Here is a 24,294-nt window from a genome sequence, read left to right as displayed (position 1 = left end):
TGGAAGATCTCCAAACCCCATTTTTAAAGGGTTTTATGGAGGTTTCACTGGGTAGTCATAATTGATTAAATCACTGGCCATTGGTAATTGGCTCAATCTCCTGCCCCTCCCCATTCCCAAGTTTAGGGGGCTGGGCTGAAAGCTCCAACCCTCTAATCACGCCTTGGTGTTGCTGGCAGGCAGCCTCCATCCTAGAGCTATCTAGGGTCCCAGTCACCATTTGCCTTATTCGCATGCAAAAAACACTGTTACCCCTCTCCAGATTACAAGGGTTTTAGGAGCTATATGCCGGGAACCAAGGACAAAGATCAAATATGTATATATTTTTAATTATATCCCAAGAGCTTTGAGAACTGATCTGATGGGCAACACCAAAAACAATGCAAGCCTGAACTCAGCAGAATACCAACACACAGAATGAGCAACAGAGGGAGTTTGAGAATGCTGCTCAGCCATGCAGTGATCAACTCATTCTAAAGCCCGTGTTTTCTCAGCATTTTCCCTGAGTTAATAAATGTCTTTATTTCTGAAATCCATCAAAGGTAAGTTTTCTATTACTTGCAGCCAAAGTCATCCTAAATGTAGCCCCTGATTAAGCAGAATGGCATTCTCAGTTCCTGTGACTTAACCCTGTGTCATGGGCTGTTACTACACTGGCTGTAAGGTAGCTTCAGACACCTCGCACATGGATATACACTTTCATATGATTTTGCACTTGATTATAACATTCTCTTAAAATTCAAAAAGCAATGATGGCTTTGCATGCAAAGTCTTAAAAAATTATAAAACTCATATACTTTGTCATAAAATCATAATGGATCTCTGAATTTACAGTACCTATTAGTTCTCAATGAGAAAATTACCTGTATAAAATATTTATTTTATAAATCAGATAGAATTTTTTTCCTTTGAATATTATTATAAAATATAATAAAAATATTACTAAGCAAGAACAGCCATTTTAGCTGTGACACACACACACACACACACACACACATATATATGAGACAACAAATCTCTAAATTTTAGTGTCATTTACAACCTGGATGGACTGAGAAATATATATATATATATATATATAACTTTCAAATTACATGTCTCTTTTGAAGAAGGAAATGTTGATGGTATTTTGTTTTGTGGCAAGTATAGAGGTTTCTCATATGTGGGATTTGGCCTCAGCCTGGATGTAAAAGGAGAAAAAGAATTCAAAGGAAATGAATACATTGTGATGTTAATGTTACGCTATTTATAGATAGAAATGCTGAACTACATCTTTCTTTGATTTAATGAGGCATGAAGAGTTACAGAAACATTATACTCTCATTCTTCACTCTCTTGTACCTGCTCCATCAGTGACCCTGGGGGTGTACTTAAATTACCTCAGCTGAATGGACTTCAGTCAGTTCTGGGAATGAGGCAGGGTTTAGGTGTCAGGTGCCATGTGCTCACAGAAGAGAAAAAAGGAATCTCCTCTAAATAGAGGCAGAGAATTCTGAGGGCATATTTAAATATGATGCATATGTTAACACTGTTTAACATACCAGCATCCCCAGTGTGAGTTCTTACATTCATTCATATATTTAAGCCATCAATAAGCAAAAATGTGGAACCTATTCCAGTACTGCCAAGAGGCTTAATCACTTTTGGCTCAGCTTTCAGGCGAGACCCCTGGAGTATCCTATCCACAGCCCAGGGTCTGACAGGATATCTTGACAGCTGCCCTTGAAGTAGAGTGAGTAGGTCTGCCAATGAGACACAGGCTTGCTGGCAAGAGATGGTTTTATTCCAAGTGCCAATCAGTCAGACACAGTATTCACTTTTCATTCAGAGTGAAAGAGCTTCCTCTGAAATTTATACTTGAATACAATGAATATGAACCTGAATTTGAGAATAATGAATTCCATTGTGCATGAAAATTGTGAAAATAGCCAGGCCTGGGGATCTCCCCTTCTCAAAGTGGAGGAAGAAGGAACAAAAACACACTAATAGTGTATGGGTGGTTTCTACCTTCAGCACCTGTCGTGCACCAGACCTGTAGGGCCCAGAGACATGGAAGAGAGACCCTCTGTTGAGAAGGCACCATCAAAGGTGGCCCGTGGGGTCCAGCCCACCACAGCAGGCACAGTCCTTGCAGAACTACGATGGAAGACCCAGTAGGTAACCAGGGTGGTGGGGGCTGCCAGAGGAAGACTTCACAGCTGAAAACTAAGAAGGGAGACTAGAATCGCCTGCATTCAAGGAAATGGCAGCAGAGTGTGGAGGGTGGAGAGAGGGCATGTGTGGGGGTGCAAGCCCCTCAGGGAGTCTGTCCTTGGTGCTGTATTGCTGTGCAGGCTGGGTTCTCCCTAGTGACATTGGTTCCCAGCAGACATCTCCAAGGTGGCCCTGTGATGGGACAGCACTCTGCTCAGCTAGCACAAGTCTTCTGTGGGCCCCTCTTGCACACACCATGTAAACAGGGATTTCTCCTCCCTCAGATGTTTTAGTAAACTAAAAGCTCATTCATGACTTTTGGAGATAACTTGCAAAAATAGGATGTAAGGAAATAGTCATTAATTGCTTTGGTTTTGCCCAACAGGAAGAACTCAATTTGATTGCCATTTATATTCTCACGTTGACCATTTACATCCTTCTTCATCTGTCCATTACAGAAAATTGGGGCAAAGGATAATTACAACTTTGTAACAAAAAGCAAAAACAAGAAAGAAAAAGCACTCTCAGAGGCAGAACCCTTGTGACCCCCAAATCCATTAGCACTCATCTCTCATGAAAGGCTGGTCACGAATGCCTGCATTCTTTTGAATTGATCCAGTTTGGTTGAAATATCATCAAAATACCTCAGTTTTGTTTGGTTCATCTGGACTTTCAAAAGACATGAGATAACAGTTACATTCAGATGTTTGGATTTTTTAAAGTTCATATCTTCTTTAAGATAGTATTTTTTTCCTTTGAAAATGTAAGTAAGGTCCCATCCCTCCTGTAATAGAAACCAGCAGACTGCCCACATTTCACTGCCCCTGTGGTCTTCAGGCTTGTCTGCCTCTGCCCCAGGTCTGCCGCTCCCCTGTCCCCCAGCCCACACATCAATTTGAACAACTATCCATGCACAAAAATACCTTTGCAAGAGAAAAAAAGTGAGAGATCATAATAAATGGTTGTAGCACAGTCATAAAAAAGAATGCATTGAAACAGGTAGGAAGGACAGTTTTATATTACCCACATCATGCCTTTCCCCACGTCAATCAGTGCAGCATGGCATGAGATAACGTCTTCTCAGGGCAATGAGAGGAAAGTAAGCACAGGACTTTGCCTTAGGTCCCAATGCTGGGCCTGTCACAGTTAAAACTCAGTACCAGACAGATCCCCAGGGACCCAGACTCCAGGTTAGTACCTGCAGACTAAGCTTCCAGACCTGTCCAGGTGCCAGGCTTCAGGGCTGTGAGGCAGGCTCGACCTCCAGCTCACCCTGGCATTATACTGGTTATAGTGGGCCTGGGTTTGGGGCATGCCCCAGCACCATGACAGCCATTGCAGCCTTAGGCTTCTGGTGTCTCCTGGCACCACACTGGCCACAGTGGCACCAAAAGTCAGGTCCACCCCCACACCACATTGGCCCTAGCTGCCCCAGGCTTCAGAACCATGCCAGACAACCAGCTCAAAATCTCTCAACAGGTTGACTGTTGAATGGCTTTTCCAGAGGAAGCCAGTCTGCAAGAACTGAAATAAGCTCCTACTTCTTGAAATGCACAAACATCAACACATGACCACAAGGATGAAGAGCAATCAGGGAAACGTGACATCTTCAAAGGGACAAAATAAAGTGCCAATGACTGACCTTAAAAAAATCAAGATATATGAACTGCCTAACAAAGAATTAAAATTAACTATTAAGGAAGCTATGTGAACTTCAAGAAAATACAGGGGAAAAAGATGAGTGAAATGAAGAAATAGTAAGTGGCCAGAATGAGAAATTTAACAGTCAGATTGAAATAATTTTAAAAATCAAGCAGAAATCCTGGAGGTGAAAAATACAACGAATGACACGAAAAATGCAAAAGAGAGCATCAACACTGGAATTCACCAAACAGAAGAAAGAATCTTCAAACTTGAGGACAAGTCATTTGAAAATACATAGTCAGAGGAGAAAAAATAGGAAAGAATGAAAAGGCATGAAGAAAGCTTACAAAGTTTATAGGACAACATCAAAAGAGCAAATGTTTGAGTTATAGGAGTTAAAAAGGAGAAAAAATTAGAAAGGATATTTAGAAAAAATAGCAGAAAACTTTTCAATCCTAGAGAAAAATAAATGACTAGATACAGAAAGGTCAAAGGTCTCCAATTAGATTCCATCAAAACAAGACGAAAGGACATCAAACTGTCAAAAACCAAAGACAAACAGAAGATCCTGAAAGTAGCAAGAGTAAAGAAGCAAATAAAATATAAGGGAGTTACAATATGACTAGCAGCAGATTTCTCAGCAGAAACCTTACAGGCCAAGACAGTGAGATGCTATATTAAAAGTACTGAAGGAAAAACAAAAAACAAAAAAACCTGCCAATCAAGATCCTGTACACAGCAAAACCGTCTTTCAGAAATAGAGGTGAGATACTTTCCCTGACAAAAGGTGTGTCAGCTATCTTTCAAGAAATGCTCAAGTGAGTTATTTAAGCTGGAAGAGAAGGATGCTAATGAGTAACACAAAAACATCTGAAAGTATAAAACTCACTGGTAAAAAGTATGGATATTGGGTGTTCTCACCACAGAAATGATAACTAAGGTAATACATATGTTAATTTGTGAGATTTAGTCAATCCACAATGTATACATAGTTTATAGCATCATACTGTACATGATAAATATAAAATTGTATCTGCTAATTAAAAATAAAAACTGTAAGTGTACATGTTATATTCATAAAATATTAAAATCATTATTTTGAAATTGTGTATTACATACGCTAAAATTTGCATTTTCAGAAGAATTTACTTCTGCTTCCTGCAATAGCAGATTAAGTTATTCCTGATGGACTCTCCCCAGAGAACAATATACAAGTTGGACAAAATATTTTTGTTGAGAACAAACAGATGACCAGAATTCAAGGATTCCAAATTTCAAGAGTAGGGGGAGGCACCCAGGGCTTCCTGACACATTTTCCTCAGTTTATTTGTTGATTCTAAGGAGGCAACTGAAAGGCAAGACACAGAGCAGAATGGAGTAGCTGAGAAGCCAGGAAGCTACATGGAGTTTTCAGTAGTCTCATGGGGCTAGAAAGATAAAAATCAGGTCTATCGTGCTAAAAGCATTCTTACAAAAGGACTTATTACATAACAACCCCTAAGAGCCCCTGACTATCTTCCAATTAGCAAATCCCATTAGTATGTTTACAAATAAACCTGGTTGAGGCAAAGAAATAATGACCTCAAGTGTCCTCACAGCAAACAGAGTGCAAGTTCCCACCTCCTGTAAAATCCTCCCCAGAAGGAAGTTTCTTATCTGTTAAATATACAATGTTTCACAGCCAACATCATATTTATGAAATGTTGAAAGCTTTCACTCTGAATTCAGGCATGATATAGAAATGTCTAGTCCTGACTAGTGCAATAATTTGAGAAATGGGATAAGAGAATAGACTGGAAAAAAAGAAATTTAAAATGCCATTATTATGACATACTTCTGTGGAAAATACAAGAGTTCATTCAGACATATTGTGGGAATTATTAATTAAATTTAGCAAAGTTTCTAGACAGAGGGCCAAAACATACAAAAGAATCAATTACCTTTGTTTATGTCAGCAATAATTAGAAAACAAACTTTATTTAAAGGATACCATTTACAATAGCCTCAAAGAACATCAAATTATTAGGAATAAATCTAGTGAAAAATATGCATGGCCTCTCCACAGAACTCCTACAAATTGTTCTTCAGAGAACTTAAAGAAAGCCTAAATAAATGCTCATGAGTGTGATTCTTCTCAAATGCATTTGTAGATTCAATACAATTCTAATCAAAATCATAGCAGCTAGGTTTATAGAAACATTCAAAATTTATTATATTTATTTATGAAAATGAAAAAGGCAAATAATACAATCTTGAGAATGAAGGACAAATTTGGAAGGCTTACACCTCAGCACATCTGGACACATCATAAAACGGCAGTTATTAAAACAGGGAGTGTTGGTTTGAGGATAGCAAAATATGTCAATAGAACAGAGTAGTCTCTTCTAGACCAGAAAGAGAAGAGATAGTCTTTTAAATACAAGGTCAGTTGAATATCCATACCAAAAAAATGCTATCTTGACTCCCGTTCACACCATACATAAAAATAGCAAGACTAGCTGGATTGTGGAGCTAAACAAAAAAGGCAAACAATAGAATTTCTATAAGATCAAATGGGAAATTACCATGTTTTGGGAGATGAGCAAATATTCCTTCCTTAGGACACAAAAAGCACTAATCATAAAAAACATAAATTGGACTGCCTTAAAATTAACAACTTTTGTTGCGATCAAATGTGCCATTAAAAGAGTAACAAGGAAGTCATTGATCCAGAGTAGTGAGAGACCTCCCACAAATTAGCCAAAGGACAGACAACATCACAGGAGAATGGACAAAAGGAGTGGACAGACACTTTACAAAAGAGGCCGTGCTCAACATCATCACTCATCAGAAAAACGCACACTGAAACTGTAGTGAGGTGCTACTACACACTCGCCAGAACGCCTGACAACGAAGTGCTAACACCACCACCTGCTGTTGAGGACAGGGAGCACATGGAATCTAATATTCTACTGGTGGGTATATAAAGTAACCTAATCTCTTTAGAAAACTGTGTACTAATCTTGAACTTATGCTCACTCTAGGGCAGAGAAATTTCATTCCTAGATATATAGCAACCAGAAATACACCAAAAACAAAACCAAGCAAAAATTGTGCACAAGAATGTTCCTAGCATAATTATTAATAAGACCTAAAAACAAAAAAACAGCCCAAATACTAACCAACCACAGATGGTAAATAAACTGCAGCACATTCTCACAATGGAATACCCGAAGGATCAAAATGAGCAAACTCTGCTACCTGCCAACACCACCGATGAGTGTCATGAATATCGTGTGGGGTGAAACAAGACCGACACACAGCAAAATCACACGGTGCGCTTCCACTTATAAGAAGCTCAACGCCAGACACAGCTAAGCTATAGAACTAAAAGTCAGCATTTCCAGAAAGCGTACAGGGAATGGGGCTTCTAGGTGGTGAGAGTTTTGTGAAAATTCACTAGGGAAATATTTATAATTTCCTATATGTATGTTATACATCTACACAAATGTTTATTTAAAAATTTGAAGGCATCAAGGTTAAGCATCTAACTTAATATCGACAGTCTGGAAGAAGAGTCTAGTGGCCCTTTGTCCTATGCCTCTGCTCTACAGGTGGGACACTGAGGCACAGAGACCAAACAGTGTGTCTGAGGTTGACTCAGTGGCAGAACCAGGGCAAAGCGAGGTCACCAGCGTCTTCTAGCACATGGAACCTCTTTCGCCTTTTCCTCTCAGCATGAACTACTTGAGTTTTCTTTAGTTCCAGATGCCTTCGTAATGAAAAATGAGAAGTAGGAAATCCTAGAAATTGATAGAAAATGATTTCTTAAAGACACTTGCCAGCCTGTACCATCCTTTAAGGAGAAGACTAAAATAGGACTACCTCATGATTTGGTCAACTCTACCCCTAGGGAAGGATCCTGCGATGTGTGGTCTCCCTGTCTTTATAAGGGATAGCAGTGCCTGAGTATTATTTCCAGATTTAAGTTGTTCCTTGGAGAAGCAGTGATGTTATGACTGCCTGCTGATCATTACACGCTTACCAATGATAATATTAATGATTTATTTATTTATTTCTCTTTCTTCTTTCTTTTATTTATTTATTTATTTATTTATTTATTTATTTATTTATTTATTTTGAGGTAGAATTTCACCTGTTGCCCAGGCTGGAGTGCTGTGGCATGATCTCTGCTCTCTGCAATCTCTGCCTCCTGGGTTCAAGTGATTCTCCTGCCTCAGCCTCCCAAGTAGCTGGAATTACAGGTGCGCGCCACCATGCCTGGCTAATTTTTGTATTTTTAGTAGAGACGGATTTCACCATGTTGGCCAGGAGGGCCTCGAACTCCTGACCTCAGGTGATCCACCCACCCTGGCCTCCCAAAGTGCTGGGATTACAGGCGTGAGCCACCGCGCCTGGTCAATATTAATGATTTCTAAGCACATGAATTCTCGTACCTCCAACCGGATCTACCTCAGGCATAAATCCTGTATCTTCCTCGTCTCCCTCCATGCACCCATGAAGAGCTCGTTTACCTCAACTACAGAAGCCGCCGTCTCCCAAAGAGTTGGCAGATGTTTCAGAGATCACTGTCAGCAGAGGACGTGACTCAGGAGTGCAGAGGTACAGGTGAGATTTGCATTTCAGGCCCTTTCCCTCAGCACACTACTGTTTAAGGTGTATGTTTAACTATACACTGGTTACTTTTGGTGAATGAGTAATAAGAAAATGAATTGGATGTTGTCTTCCACTTTCCTGTCTTGAGAAACTGTTCTGTTGATAGGTGGCCTCTGCTTCCATAAACGTGACTTCCAGCACAGTGTGCTGTGCCCATATGCTGCTTTCAGAAATGTCGTTTAGAATAAAAGGCCAATAAGGATGGCATTTCTGAACTCTGTGACCAGCCCTGTGCTTGGGTGTGACTCCCTATTTCCAGCAGGGTCAGCTTGAGTGTTCTTGGCTGTGGAGGGACAGGAAATGATCAAAAGGTCCCCTACATTTTTCACCAGAGGCCAGCCCCATGCCCATCCTCCCAATTCAGACACAGTCCCGGGGGCCATAGGCTGCAGCCCTGACCATTGCCCCTGGGAGGGTCGGCGAAGGGCATCAGAGCCTTCCTGGGTCCACTTGTGCAGCTGTGCAGCTGGTCATCTCTCCACTAGGAGAGAAGAAGAAGGAGAGGTGAAGGGTGACTTAACCTAATTCATCAATTGAGTCAACAAAAGTACATGCAGTGCAAGTATGTACAGACATTTGCCATGTGCTGGAAATGCAGAGTTGAGTTACACATGGTCTTTGCTTTCTAAGGACCTCATGGGGAGGACAAGCAGGTGAACAAGTGCTTATTAAATATTAATCCTGGTGACTGGAATAAGCAGATTAATTCAGATCCTGCCTGAAGAAGCAGTGACCTCTGCTCCCCGTGTGCCAGCAGAGCTAGGCACAGGCAGAGGCTGGCTTGGCCGAGCCCAGGCTGTGCCCTGTTCTGTCTCTGTCCCTACACACTCAGCAGATCTGAGAGAAGCTCCCATGCTTGTCTCACGAGTCTCCAGCCTCCTGAAATGAGTCCTATTTCTCCTCATCTATCCCACCCAAATCCCCGAGAAGCAGACCTGCAAGAAGCTTGGCGGTCCCTTGCTGAGTTTGGTAACAGTGAGTAGAGTAGAGGAAGCTGAAGGCTCAGCAGCATTTCCAGAGCTGTGGGTAATAGGGTGGGTGGCAGCGAGGCTTTCCAGCACAGCCTTGTGTACGGCACAGCTCTTACCTCAGGCCTGCTTATGGCTGAGGCCTCTAACCCTCACCAAGACAAAATGTCTGTGTCTTAGATCATGAAAATATAACTACGACTTCACCAGCTGGACACGTCAGAATGAAGATGCCTGAGAAACGCATCCCTTACACACATAGGGTCTAGTAAGAGGAGTGAGCTGGTGCTGCGACCCCAGGGCTGAGCAGAAAACATTCTCAGCAGACGTGAAAAAGGATGGGTCTGCATCTGGCAGTGGGACAGGATCCTGAGTATGGTTGGCCAAGTCAAGTTACTGAATGTTTTGTCCAGACTGGTGAGTGGGGACAAAGTCCAGCTAATTATTTATGAGGGTCTGTGCCTGGCCTTATCCCAGATAAACAAGGGGCATTCCAGAGTTTAATGTAAGTCACATGGGGAAGGGTGGATCTTGGCAGTAAGCCTTTTCCTGGGGGACAAAAAGATAAGGGAGGGGACGGGGGGCTTCTTAACCTTGAGGTTTCTAGGAGAGCAGAGCTCAGGGAAAGTGTAACAATGCCACTATGAATTGTTTCAAATTACTTTTATTCAAATGTGTCATACAAATTGTTTGAGATGGTACATTTAGTATAGTCTCATTATTGCTACATGATTAACATTAATCATCCTGCAAAGCAATTCAGCACGAAAACAGAAGCAACTTAACCAAGCTGTTTTCTCTAAGGACTGGACATTTAGACAAGGATTTAAACATCCTCCTCTTGACATTTTCTTTTGCTGAAAATGATGGTTTTCGGAAATACACGTTGCAGACTTATCTGAACTGTGGCAGCTATGCCTTTGCTTGGAGGCAGGTGATATGTTCATTTTGCCTACACGTGCTCAGTGTTGTCTAGAAGAGCACTGTGCCAGCTCCAGGGCAAGACGGGAGGAGAGAACACATGCCCTGCCTTCTGGTTGGGCCTTGATGGTGGAAGGGCGGTGAGAGTGAGCACTGACAAAGCAAATGGGGCCTCTCTGGCTGCAGATTGCAAGTTAAACATCATTCTCCAGTGCTCTAAAGCACGATGTTGATGCACTGCAAAGCAGCTGTGGAACCTTGGACAGACAACATGCCTGGGGAAAGGTCAGTCTTCAAGAATTTGTCAAAAGGTCAGACCAGCCCAGACCAACTGTGCATAGGTCAAGGGAAGGGCCATGTGGGAGGGGGACAAAAGCCAATCACCTCCCACCCCGAGAGTCCCATCCCAGGCCGAAGACTGAGAGGCAGAAGTAGCACGATGGCAGAGCTGAGGCTGGTAAGACTTATAGGCAATGGAGGATGCAGCACCGGGCCACATTCCCTTAAAGCTTTCTGCACATTGCCTGCAGAAGCAAGCTGTGCAAAACACCAGGAAAGGATGAGGCGAAGAGAGCAAAACAAGGGAACAGCTTGAACCTAACTGGCTGTAATTTGGCTTCGTCACTAAAAGAATCCCTCAGGCATCTCAAACTCTCTTTATATGTAAGATAGAATCCGAAATGATGCATTAGTCCACACACAGCTTGTTTAAGGGCTCACCATACATAAGGCCCTCTGAGGAGTCCAGAAGCAGCACGTGTGGCCCTGGCCCCGGGGAGTGAAGGAAGTGGGAGAAAATGATGAAATATGGAATGCTTAATGAAAGCCCCTGGAGGCCAAAAGCCGTCTTCCGTTTCTTCTGTACACACCTCGGGAGGCTGAGTATTCGATTAGGCACTTAATTAGGAAGCTTGTTTTTAATTCATCCGCGGCAAAAAATGCCATCAGGGTAGACGTTCTGCAAGGCTCCCCATTGGCTGCCTCTGCGATCCTGCTGCTTCTCTGCATAGCACATCTCGCCTCTTAGCACCCACAAGCTTGGGGAGGGAGAACCCTGGTGCCCTGGCTCACAGTGGCACTTTACCAAAAGGCATCTGCAGGGAAGCTGGCTGCCCGGTCACCCAGCATAGCTGCCAATTACTGGCAAGAGGAAATCCGAATGGCACGCGTCCCAGTCTGCACGGCCATGAGTCTGTACGGGCTGCACTGCCAGTGGCTGCAGAGACAAGCGAGAGGACAGAGACACTCTGCACACTCCTGAGAAAGGGGTGGGGACACGCTTTATTCCAGTCGCTTTCAGGCTGATGGGAGGAACATCAGCTACAGTCCAACAAAACAACACGCTCATCGTGGTCCCTCGTCCAGGCTTATTGAGCACCAGGGCAGAGAGCCGCCCGGAAGCCTTCTGGTGGAATTTTGCTCCTGCTCTCCTCTGTCTGCCCAGGAAGCTTATTCCAGAGTGTCAGCGACGCAACAGCACACCTCTGTCCATGTCATAGATGGTCTGTCCACGTATCAGGCCCAGAAACACAGTGGGGCCCAGGGAGGCCATGAATTAGTGAATTCAGCAACTAAACACCTGCTGCCCTTAGACCAGGAGCCCACCATCATAGGGCGAGTGGGTTTCAATCAAATATCCTTGCTTTTCAGGCACAGCTTATGTCTGGATAGCACAGAGCAAATGCTTTCCATCAGCTTGTGCAGCTGGGGAAGCTGATGGCCCTTGACTCTCGGCAGTCTCCTTCACCAGCACTCCTGCCCCGAGGCCAGCTGGCTTCCCTCCCACAGCCAGGTCCTGAACATGTGCCTTTCACCTTCACACCTGGCCACCGTGTCTCTGCTTTTGGCTGTCTACCAGCTGCTCCCTGGCCACAGATGCTTCCCTGTAACCCATATCCCCCCCAGGAAACCTCTCACTGATTTCCTACACTGCAGAGTCCATGAAGTAGTGTGAGAAAGACTGAAGGTCAGTTCGGGCAGTGCCCGCAGCTGGCCCAGACACACTGCAGCAACACCTGCCCCTCGATTTAGCGTCCTTAGCCCCAAAGACAGGCAGGAAACAGAGGCAAAGACAATCAACAACAATGACTAAGATCTGGGGTGTCAGCCCCTCTGCACCCTCAGCCTGGCTCTGTAAGACCTGGTGGGGCCAGCGGAGGGGGATGGTGGTCTTTTAAAAGTTGATAAATTCATTAAAATCAGGTGGGAAAAGAGCTGCTAAATTTAAAGCAAGCAAAAGCAGGATGGTGGGAACTTGACATTGACAATGAGGGCAGGCAGGGATGGAGAAAGCCAGAGGCTGGTCTGGATGGGGGAACCGTGGGCACGAGGTGGAGAAATGGAGGGAAAACCAGGGGTCAGGCCAGCAGGGCTGGTGATGGGGCAAGAAGCAGAGAAAAAGGATTTGCTCTTCACAAGTTGTGCTGTGGTTTTTGCATTGGCCCTTTGGGTTTCTCTGTCAAAATGCCAGTAAAAGATTTACATTCCATATTCAATTATTCTCAATTGCTGGATGAATTTTATTTGAATGTTGCTCTGTTGAGACAGGATTACCCGGACACCATGTATATGCAGCTGACACATCCAAACACAGACCCTCTGACCTCCTGCTGTTGGACTTATTATTGATTAGATAACATTAAAACTGTTCCTTGCCATTGATTAGGTAATGTCAACAAAAAATAAAGTTCTACCCCTCTCCACCCAACTGACTGATGGACCCCTCTCTTGGCCAAAGGCATTCCAAAGAAACCTGGAAAACTAATTCAGGCCATGAGGGGAAGCTGAGTCAGACATGTCTCATGATACCCTCCTCCCTTTGGAATTCAGGCACAGTTGACCAGAGATTCTGACAAAGCAGACCTTTTGTACCAGTAAGAGACCAAATTCCAACCTGACTCTAGTACAACATCACATGACAGCTAGCAGGCCCTAAAAGAACCTGAAGTATTTTACCACAAAATGGAGTCCCGATCCAGACCCCAAAAGAGGGTTCTTGGATCTCCCGCAAGAAAGAATTCAGGGCGAGTCCACAGTGCAAAGCAAAAGCAAGTTTATTAAGAAAGTAAAGTGGTGAAAGTGCAGCTACTCCATAGACAGAGTAGGGCATTTCTGAAAGTAGGAGGAAACGTGTCCACCGTAGGTACAATGCTCGTATGTGTACGTATATAGGATAAAAAAAGATACGGCGAGATGTGCTGTGCTGCAAGGGTTTGTGGTGAAGGATTAATTTTCTTAATTACCATATTTTGCAGGAATCAATATTATTATCTTTAAAGCAAAATTAGGAATCCCTTTATTCTCAAGATATTGGGATATCTGGACACTCCCAAGTCTGGATGTGTTTAGTAAACCTTCTCAATCTGTTCCCTTAACCTCTAGTGGCTAGGAATACCTAACTTTCTGGGAATGCAGACCAGCAAGTCCCAGCCTTATTTTCCTAGCCCTCACCCAAGATGTAGTTGCTCTGGTTTGAATACCTCTGACACTCTGACATATTTTGAAATGGCCCTGCAAAGCTTTCTCTTGTTGGGGGAAATTTATGTTGTGTAGGGAATCCACCTTCCCTTCCAGGCCTTTTCCTGATCCAGAAGAGAATTAACTAAGATTCTGGCACCTTTTAAAGGTCTGAATAGGAAACATTTGCCATCTATTGCCTCTAAGGGCAGCTACCTAAGAGATTTCACCTACATAATTAGAACCTTGGTGTCCACAACCCCAGGCACTCCTTTCAATTCATTCCAGGTCTTTAGATAATAACTCTTTCAACCAGTTGCCAATCAGAAAACCCTGAATCCATCTATGACTTGGAAGCCCCCTGCTTCAAGTTGTCCCACCTGTCTGGACCAAACCAATGTACACCTTACATGTATTGCTTGATGTCTGCTTGTAACTTCTTCTGCCCCCCTAAAATGTATAAAACCAAGCTCTAACCCAACCACCTTGGGCACATATTCTCAGGACCTCTTGAGACAGTGCTTCAGGCCTTGGTCACTCATATTTGGTTCAGAATAAACCTCTTTAAACATTTTACAGAGTTTCACTCCTTGTCGACATTAAAGTTAGAACTTTTTGGCTTGGCACAGTGGCTCACACATGTAATCCCAGCACTGTGGGAGGGCGAGGCAGGTGGATCATGAGGTCAGGAGTTCGAGACAAGCCTGGCCAACATGGTGAAACCCCATCTCTACTAAAAATACAAAAATTAACCAGGCATGGTGGTGTGTCCCTGTAATAGCTACTCAGGAGGCTGAAGCAGGAGAATTACTTGAACGTGGGAAGTGGAGGTTGCAGTGAGCTGAGATCATGCCACTGCACTCCAGCCTGGGCGACAGAGCAAGACTCTGTATCAATAAAATAAAATAAAATAAAATAGAAATTAGAACCTTTTATTCCCCTGAAACTAGCTAACTACAGAGAAAAACAATCTCTGTTCAGAAAACTGATGGAGATTTCCTCTTCTGCGGAACAACCCCAGCTGTGAGTCGCCTCCTCGGCAACTGGTTAACCCTCCCTGTAAAATTCCAAGATAACCCCCAGCCACGACACTGCTCTTCAGATCTGGGGTGTCCTCCTATGGCGACAACCTAAATAAAGTCAGTCTCCTCCCTCCTCCAACTTTGGCCTTTGATGCGGCAGTGGAGACAGCATCCCACTTCTAGGACAGTGGGATGTACTCCCTTCTCTCCCATATCCCCATCCATTTATCTAGCTGCTGCTTCCAGGCACTAACCTACAGTTCGGCAGAATCAGACCCTGGTTCCTCCCTCACTCATCCTGCTCATGCTACAGACCTCCTGGTTGTGACAAGAACCCTGACTCAAGATGTCTGTTCAGATGTTCCCTCCCAACCAACCTGTTTAAAATGACTTGACTCCATTTTCCCCAAAACTTGTCACTCCTAAATGTATTAATTTCACTTACCGTCTCCTCCATTTGAAAATTTAACACCATCAGATCACTGCCCAGGAAACAGGCACACAGACAGACTCAGTGAGCACCTCCAGCCCCCCACCCCCTCCAACCACACAGTGAGGAGGGGACTCCAGCCCAGCCGCAGGCCAGTGCAGGTGGGGTATGGTCGTGAGAGTCACATGGGGCCAAGGACCCCTGCTGGGGCATGGTGACGTGGGAAGAACTGTGATTATATACAGCACAAAAAATGTCCTGCAGAAAATGTAGAAATGGGAAATGTGAGTAAGTGTTCAGTCGGTCTTCCTTATCCTGGACAAAGCTACTTTGAGAAAGTGGGAAGCTGCTGAAAATTGACATTGTGGTGTACAGCAGCCAGTTCTGGGCATCATGTTCAGCCAACAGTTTCAAGACCAGACTAAAACTGCTGGTTTTAGATGCTGGGGAGCCAGTGTCAGGGTGACAAAGGCCATGCAGTGGACAGGCCGGCCTGGAACTGACTGAGGGGAACAGTGAGCTGTGTTCTCAGTGCGGAACCACCCAGATGTTAGCTTTTATGGAAAGAACCCATATAAGAATTAAATAGGGAGGTTACTTAAAACCTGTTTCTAAGTTGTACCTGTTGACCTAAAACTAACTCTCTCCAATTTGAAATTAAAGAAATAGTGCTATGCTTATCTTAAACCTAGTTTTAACATGTATTAAAAAAAAAAAGTATTGTTTGATTACATGACTTCTTTCTCAACAGCAAATGAGAATTTTGGTCTAGAAAAGATGACATTTCCAGAAAGTTGTACTTCTGCCTGTTCCTCCCCACTCCGTACAATTATGAATCTTAGAAACTTGAGATGACCAAAGGAGAACTCTGAAATGTGGATGAGGAAGGTGACCTGGTTTGGAATCCAGGGTAGGAAGAACAATATAGTGGTGGGGCACCCACACCCTCCACTCAACAGAAGAAGGTGACCCAGCTAGAATGTTTCCAGAACACAGACCAGATGGGCTCTCTCTTCCTTCAAGCTGAACATAAGTCCCACTTACAATACCAGGTGAGCCCGGAAGAACCAACTAGGGACATCAATCTGAATCCCCACTGACAATAAGTGTTCCTCTTCCCAACAAGCCTGATGAATTCCTTCCTCAGCCCAGAGACACAGGCCAGGATGCACCTATGAGGAATATCCTGATCCCAAACCACCTGGGCTGGGAAATGCTCATGGTCGGCACTACTCCACAGTGCAGGGAGAACCTCAAAACAAATGAGCAAGTCAGAAGATCCCCTCCTCCTAGGGACACTAGGTGGCCTGACCTGGATATTTTCTCCACATCTTCAAGCAGCATCAGCAGGGAGCAGTGGAAGCATCGACACCAATGATAAAGCAAGCAGACCAAAATAGCATGGCATCAGCTCCCAAAACTAGACAGTCACTGGAGCTGCAGTGCACAAAAGTGCCAAACCTAAAAAGGGTAACTGCTTGCTAAAATACAACCTTTAAATATAATCCATAATCTCCTAATAGCCAGTTTTTCCAGTATGTAATTATAGATCATCTGTCACGCAATGAACCAGAAAATTAGAACTTGGATAAGAAAAGACAATCAGCTGATGCCAACACTAGGAGAAGTCAGTTGTACAAATTATATGACAAGGATTCTAAAGCCTATATTACAAAATGATTCAATAGGCAATGAATAAGCAATAAATAAACGAACCAAATGAAAACTAAACACAGAAAGCTACAATAATGATAAAAATAAAATGCTGAATGGGTTCATGAGTAGAGTGGAGATGACAGAGTATAGAATTACTGAACTTGAGGTCAGATCAATAAAATTCATCCAATACGAACACAGAGAGAAAACATTAAAAAAAAAAAAAAAACAGAGCCTTAAAGACTGTAATCAACATTTGTATCACTGGAGTTCTAGAAGAAGAGAAAGAGAATGGGGCTGAAGGAGTATTTGGATAATTATTAACTGAAAACTTCCCAATTTTGGTAAAAGAAATCTAAAGTTCACAAAGCTGAGCAAACTTCAAAAACAATAAACTCAAAGAAATCCATACTAAGCCACAACATAATCAAATCCCTGAAATTAAATAAAAAGAAAGAAGAAATTCCTCAAAGCAGCAAGAGAGAAATGACAACTTCCCTATAGGGGAAAATCAATTTGAATGACAGTACATTCCTCATCAGAAACCATATGGGCACAGGGAAGTAACAGAGCATTTTTCAAGGGCCGAAAGAAACTGTCAACTAAGAATGCCATGTCCAGTAAGACTTCCTTCAAGAATGAAGGTGAAATGAAACTCTTCCAAAATGAAGAAAAACTGAAAGAAGTTGTTGCAAGTAGATCTAGCTTAGTGAATGAATGGCCAAATTTCTTCTCATGAGTTCTAACTGCCAGAATAAGGCAAAAAATATATATTAAAGGCATAAAGATTGAGAAGGCAGAAATGAAAATGTTCCTATTAGTAGATGACATAATGATCTACATAAAAAATACCAAGGAATTTTTTTTAATTCTATAACTGATAAGTGAACTCAACAAGGCCATGGTATACCGACCGGATCTATACACACAAATCAATCACATTTCTACATGTTAATTATGCACATTTGGAAGTGAAATTTGAAACACAGTACCTTTCTCTTCAAAGAATATTAAATACTGAATTATAAATCTAATAAAACTTGTCCAGGTTATGTATGCTGAAAATTGTAAGATGTTGATGAAAGAAACCAGAAGAGACCTAAATAAATGGAGAGACATATCATATCCAAGGGATGGAAAGCTCAACATAGTAAAATTGACAATTCTGCCCAAATTCACTTGTAGGTTTAGTGTGATTTCTATCACATCAGGTCAAGTTTTTTTTTTTAAATAGGCATAAGCAAGCTTATCCTAAAATTTATTTGCAAGCATAGGTGTTAGCAAAGACAATCTTGACCAAGAGTTAAGTGTGAAGAATCATGCTATCTCCCTATGATCCACAAGCCCATCCCTCTTTTCTCCACTTAAAGCCATCTAGTGACTGGACCTGGGTTAGTTGCCTCACAAACTGATGTGTATTTGTCTCAAGATTCATCCCTCAATACCCCTCATTTTCTCCAGGGCTCTTACAAGATACTAACGCATCCTGGATAGAGAAGTAGAAAGTCTTCAAGACAAATTAACCTGCCTATTGAAAAAGTTACAGAACTACACCCCTCTTTGGATTCCACTTAAGGAAATGGAATCTAAGTATATTACATCCCAGAGGATAAAACACAAGGCTTGAATGGGCCAAATTTCTGGACAGGCACACTCACCGGGAATTTGAGACTTAATGTGTTAGCTTGACCACTTGGAACAGGTGTTATTTAATATGCACAGTTGGTTAATATTGGGCATATAAAGAAAGGAGTCCAAAGGCTCAGATTTTTATGTGTCCCCTACTCAGCTGTTCCCTAGCATTCCCTATGAAAGAATCCAGTGGACACTTCCTGCATTGAAGCATTAATAAATGCAGTGTTGCGGGGGGGCCACCAGTGTCCTTAGAAGTCTCTGACATCTGTCCTTTGGAGACTGTTGCTGACAGTAGGAGAGGCAGTAATGGAATAAAGTTCTCTTTTCTCAGTAGGAATAACGGGATTCCAAGGTGGTGAAGACCAGGGGTGTGCTGAATTGTCATAGTCAAGGCAGGCGCCGTTACCACATTGTGCTTCAGAGGCCTCTGCCAAAAGGCAAGTGGATCACAGAGCTCAAAGCAATGGCTTCTATGGGAAGCTTGACATAGAAACCTGGAGAGAATCTGGACCTGGGGAGAAGCTTCAGTCATCATAAGAAGGATGAATGACACAAGCTGCTTCCCAGACCTGAGAGTGTTCCTAGCCTCACAGGTCATTGATTGAAGAGAGGTCATCCAGGTGCATTTGAGAAAGATCCTGCAACAGACCCATGGATGCATTTACTGCTCTTCCCACACCTTCCTCAGAGGGACCTGTGGCCATTTACCAGGTGACTTTTGCATTCCAGTAAGAAATATCTAGATAGTCCTAATGGTTTTAAATTTTCCCTGATTCTCAGAGACTCAAAACATCCTCTGGTCCTTAAGACAGAATAGAGGCCAAGTGACAGGTGCATTCTTGTGCTAAGTCCGCATAATAATTGGTCCTGTGAAATGGTGGACCCCTCCCATGGTTATTCCCCTTCTCCAGAATGAATGCTGAGAGAGATCATGTTAAATAACCATCAGAATTCCCAAGTTTGTTTCCTATTACATGAGGAAGTTGCCCATCTCATACCAAGATGGTAACACAAAAGAAATACAACATCCTGATGGTAATTTTAGGAATGAGTGACTTGAAATTACCCTGCAAAGTGAGAAACAGTTGTACCAATCATAAAAAAAAAAAAATTCTTGATGGTCAACTTTTAATTTTATAGGCAGCATATAACATATTGGATTTGCTGCTCTAACCCATTAGCAGGTAACCACAAGGTTTGAGGGGGACCAGAGCAAGCAAGTGCAGCTCCCAGGTCCAGGTTGCCATGCTGGGTGCCCTGCCACTTGGGCCTTGTGAAATAGCACAGCACGGCTGCAGGCATCCCCAGGGCAGTCACAGACACTGTAGGGAGATGCTGGCAAGCCTTGAGGGGAGAGTCGGAGCGCAAACCTCAAGATTTGAATGAAGTCCCTGTCTTCCCGTTCTGACTAGTGAACTAGTCTTCTCTAGAAAAGCAGCTCCAGGCTGCCACTGGGCCTTGGTGCAGGTTGAAGATCTGATTGTGGAAACAGAGTGACTGCAGAACTTGGGCTGTGCATCACAAGCCAAGGGCTATCTGATCCACATAACTGTCCCGTCGGATGGGCACAGTGATCTTCCGTTATAAAGTATGTTGCATTTGCAAGACTGGGCCCCAGCAGATCTGGAAGGCACACATGCACTGCAGGAGGAAGTGGCTCAGATTTCCATGGACTCTGCTGCTGTCACATTGCCTGCGTGGGGCCGTATGTCAAAGGTAAGGCACAGCTCCTCATGCAAGCTCAGGGAGGATCAGATCCTCGTCTGCAGCACACACCATCTAGATTTTCACGGTGAATTCAGACTGTACAATGGTGTCCTTGCAGTCCCTATAACCTTTAGGACTTTATGCACGTGACGTCAGACAGACTCTAGCAAGGACAACAGCCTGTGGCAGTCCAACGTTTATAGCAAAGGCGCAGCTGCTTCCTGCGAGGTTGTCTTTTTCCATCATAATGACAGGATTTAATAAGCACTGGATTGTTCACCTAATAATTCTGGAGACAATGTCAGGAGGGAGTGTGGGCAAGCTCGTGTGGACTCTGGGGTGGAAAAGCTCATGGCACTTTTAGTGTCTCCTTTCTTCAGAAGTGGACTTTTCATCTGCTGAGGAGCAAAACAGTACATAAAGCTGAGTATCTTCCATCTGCTCCTCCTGCCCCACTCCCATTCCTGGACAGCATCAGCAGTGCTTCCTGTCCCCTGGCTTCCAGCTAGTTCAGTCCTTGGACAGAGGGAAGCCACAGGATGAAAGGCATAAACTCAGGATGATTCACACGGCCCACCTCTCGCCCCCGGGACCCCGCCCTGGCTGCCAAGTGTCTCATGCTGGCACAGCCCCAGCAGAAGACCACGGCTCCCGTCCAGTCCCTCTGGACATGGCTCCCTGCACCTCCAGGTCCTGGTCACTGGCCCCTCCCCCTCAGAAACCCACAGCTGCCTCCTCTCACGGACCCTAAAGGATTGCACTATCCCTGGCTACAGTCACTTGCACTTACCCAGTGTGGGCAGCCACCTGTTTCCAGCCAGTCCTCTGGCTGCTGTGCTAGGGAAATGGAATCAAAGAGCCAGGCAGTGCCGAGAGCCTGTCTGATGCTTGAAATCTTCACTTAAAAATAAAACCAGCCATCCCTGTGGGATGACTCGCCTCAGAAACATTGAGGGGCAGTAAAGGTAGCATAGGGACAGTTTGTTGGTTGACTTTTAAATTTTAGAGCATAAACAGCTAAGAGGGAGTTGACAGGGGAAGTTAAAATGTACGGGGCCAATGAACAAGAGGTTCCAGCGGGGCAAGGTTTGTTTTAGAGGGTAACCTGGGGTAAATGACTGGAAGCGTTGGAGTGTCAGAGAAAGACCACAGAGATGAAGGACCTAGGCAGGTCCTGGGGACCCAGGGTGGGTGTAACACAGAGGGGAGTGGGGGAAGGTGGTTAGGGCAGAGAAATCAGAACTGGGGGGCACGAATAGGAACCTCAGGGGAGGCTGCGGGTATGAGCAAGAGGGAGAAATCAGCCCAGAGCTAATGGTTTTTAAGAATGAGAAGGGCTGGGCCGGGCGCGGTGGCTCATGCCTGTAATTCCAGCACTTTGGGAGGCCAAGGTAGGTGGATCACGAGGTCAGGAGATCAAGACCATCCTGGCTAACACAGTGAAACCCCATCTCTACTAAAAACACACACACACACAAAAATTAGCCGGGCGTGGTGGCAGACGCCTGTAGTGCCAGCTACTCGGGAGGCTGAGGCAGGAGAATGGTGTGAACCCGGGAGGCGGAGCTTGCAGTAAACTGAGATAGCACCACTGCACTCCAGCCTGGGTGACAGAGCAAGACTCCGTCTCAAGAATGAGAAGGGATGACTGAAGAGTAGAGAGAGGCGCCAATGAGGAGAGGCAGCGGGTGGGAGACAGGGCCTGAGCGTTGTTAAGGGATGACATGTGAAAGGATGAAAGAGCAGACATGAGCTGAGCTGGAAGGAGCCGGACACGAGGGAGATAGTGCTGCCCCCAGGCATCCTGATGTGGGCTAGAAGAGGAAACGATGCTTTTCAGTGACCAGCTCAGGCACATCCAGGTCCAGTGAGACCAAGCAAAGTACAGGCAGTGCGGGAGCAGCGGGAAGAACCCTTTCCTAGACAGACTGTGGCAGGGGCTCCTCCGGGACATCCAGTCAGCTGCACGTGTCTGCAGGCTTCTGGGTGATGTTGTCCAATACCATATTTTACAATAAAATAGGGTTGCACATCGGCTTTGCTGGCAAGGAATTCAAAAGGCATATTATCATAAACACTCCCAACCTTTCAGGGAGGAACTAGGTTGCCATTCTACAATATAGACTCTGAACAGTAGACAGGGACACCCACCCTGAGGGTGCCCGTGGCAGACATGGAACCAGAAAGGTCTCCTGCTTTGCAGTTCTTAGTGTCCTGAGCAGCTTGGACCTTTTGAAGTCAGACGCTTGACACACAATCACTTCGGAGCAGTGTCCCCAGACATTTTTATTCCAAGGTATGCACAGAAGATCGGAAACTGAAGAAGGGCTTCTTCCTCTGGGGCATAACCATGATACTGATGAGGCAGAGCAGAGGACACCTCGGAGGAAGCACAGGGCTCCCCCTTGATCTTTGTTCTCATTACCTTTGCCTTTCAGGAATGCTGCACAAAAGAACTGCATTTAATAAACACTGACTGAGCCACAGTGTCCTGCAGGGAGAGCAGGGCTGAGCGTATCCACTGTACACCTGCATAATTGATGAAAATAGCATGCACCACTTGCAAAATGGAAAATCATTACTCTTGGCTGTTAAATGTGTAAAATATCCCTTAAAAGATATCTATGATCTTCGGCAAGTCAAATTTCTGGACTTTTAATTGATAACTTTAAAACTGCAGAGAAAAACATAAATGGATAAAATGCAATTTTACATAATGTAAACTACTCCAAAGCCTTTTATCAAGGAACAGTTTAATATATAAAATGTTTCCTTATAAGCAGTAAACCTTTTCCCAGAAAGTCTATATTCAGAGAGCATACAATTTGAGTGCTGGTTATTTTAACATGAAAAGTGATTACAAGAAAAAACAAACTGTGTTTAGCCTCAAGAGAATTGACAATTAAACAGCACAAGCAATTTTGGGTGCATGTGTGTCTTTTCCTATGTATAGCAGGAAGGGTTTTGAAACATACGTATTTTTCTGGAGGAGAATCTCGAGTAAGTTATCTCGCGTTTTCTACATTTTGTCCTTGGGGAGAAAGGACACAGAGAGGAGGCCACGGTGTTCCAGCATTCACCGGAATTAGTGTTAGTGTCAAGGTCTATTCCACTGTGTCTCCATAGCATCTCCAGGGTAAGCACCTTTTCTTCTCCAAACAGTGGTGTCAGGGTAGTTTTATGACTGATGGGTTGTGATGGATGAAGTTTCCTTTAGTTTTCGAGTGACAGATGGATGTCTATTAATTCCATCCCACCACCACATGAGCCACAAGAAGATAACACATCCCAACGATGCAGGACACAATCATCATTGGGAAGCCCAACCTGAAATACAAAGAGAAATGAGTTATGGCATCCGAAATCTGGACAGCCTCATGAGATATGGACTCATAGCTCATGGGAACATGGCCTTAGCACCTTTGCATTTTCACAACGTTCACTACCTTTTATTTCTATAAATCAGAAAGTTGTAGACTAAATTATGTGAACGCATGCTGCTATTAGACATCTTGCATTGTGTGCAATTTTATTTGAGACCTGCTTAAGGTTTTCTCAAAAATTTAATGGCTATATGGAGCCTCTGTTTGTTCATCTATAATGTTAGACTGTTGGTCTTTCAATGCCATGTGCTGGGCCACCATTTAAATCTCTGGATGTTTCCTCTGCTTGTGTCATCTTCCAACTTTTCTTCTCTGGAGATTTCCCAGAGATCCCACTTTCCCACAGGCTCCTGAAGTCCCTCACACTTAAGGCCAAGGAGAGCTGGAGAAGTAGTGTTGGAAAGTAAGGCCAACTGTTGTCTAAGGAAAGGAATAGGGAAGAAGAAGTTTTTCTTCTGTGGTCGGTGAGGTTGAGACATGTGGACAAGGAGGGCATGCACAGATACAAAAGCAGTCATAAGAAGAGGAAAGCATCCCTCATTGTGTGCCACCTCCACTGTACCTGCATCTCCACAAATTCTGACCCCAGCTTCCAAGGACTGACAGATGCCACTTGGCATGGG

General features: G+C 44.0%; 1 protein-coding gene and 1 long non-coding RNA gene across 25 annotated transcripts in view; one reads left to right on the top strand and one right to left on the bottom strand.

Moving 5' to 3' along the window:
- The window catches only part of OCA2 (OCA2 melanosomal transmembrane protein), a 460,826-nt gene that overhangs the window by 91,325 nt on the left and 345,207 nt on the right, over positions 1-24,294 (bottom strand). For 11 of the 24 annotated variants that reach the window (XM_073995278.1, XM_073995276.1, XM_045395166.3 and 8 more), the window contains one exon: positions 23,025-23,615. The exons of the other annotated variants lie outside the window; for them this stretch is intronic. Coding sequence is in view for 8 of the 11 variants with exons in the window: in XM_073995276.1 (XP_073851377.1) it covers positions 23,531-23,615 (85 nt within the window). In the remaining 3 variants the exon portion in view is untranslated. Of the gene's footprint in view, positions 1-23,024; positions 23,616-24,294 lie in introns of those variants that run through there. 24 annotated transcript variants of the gene reach the window in all.
- Positions 9,324-14,412, top strand: LOC135971734 (uncharacterized). The gene is made up of 3 exons (XR_010587958.2): positions 9,324-9,468; positions 9,642-9,878; positions 12,033-14,412. It is a non-coding gene; the product is annotated as an uncharacterized lncRNA (long non-coding RNA).

The sequence above is a fragment of the Macaca fascicularis genome, chromosome 7 (assembly GCF_037993035.2).
Source record: "Macaca fascicularis isolate 582-1 chromosome 7, T2T-MFA8v1.1".
NCBI classification, from domain to species: Eukaryota; Metazoa; Chordata; class Mammalia; order Primates; family Cercopithecidae; genus Macaca; species Macaca fascicularis.
This window is presented reverse-complemented; position numbering and strand designations above follow the sequence as displayed.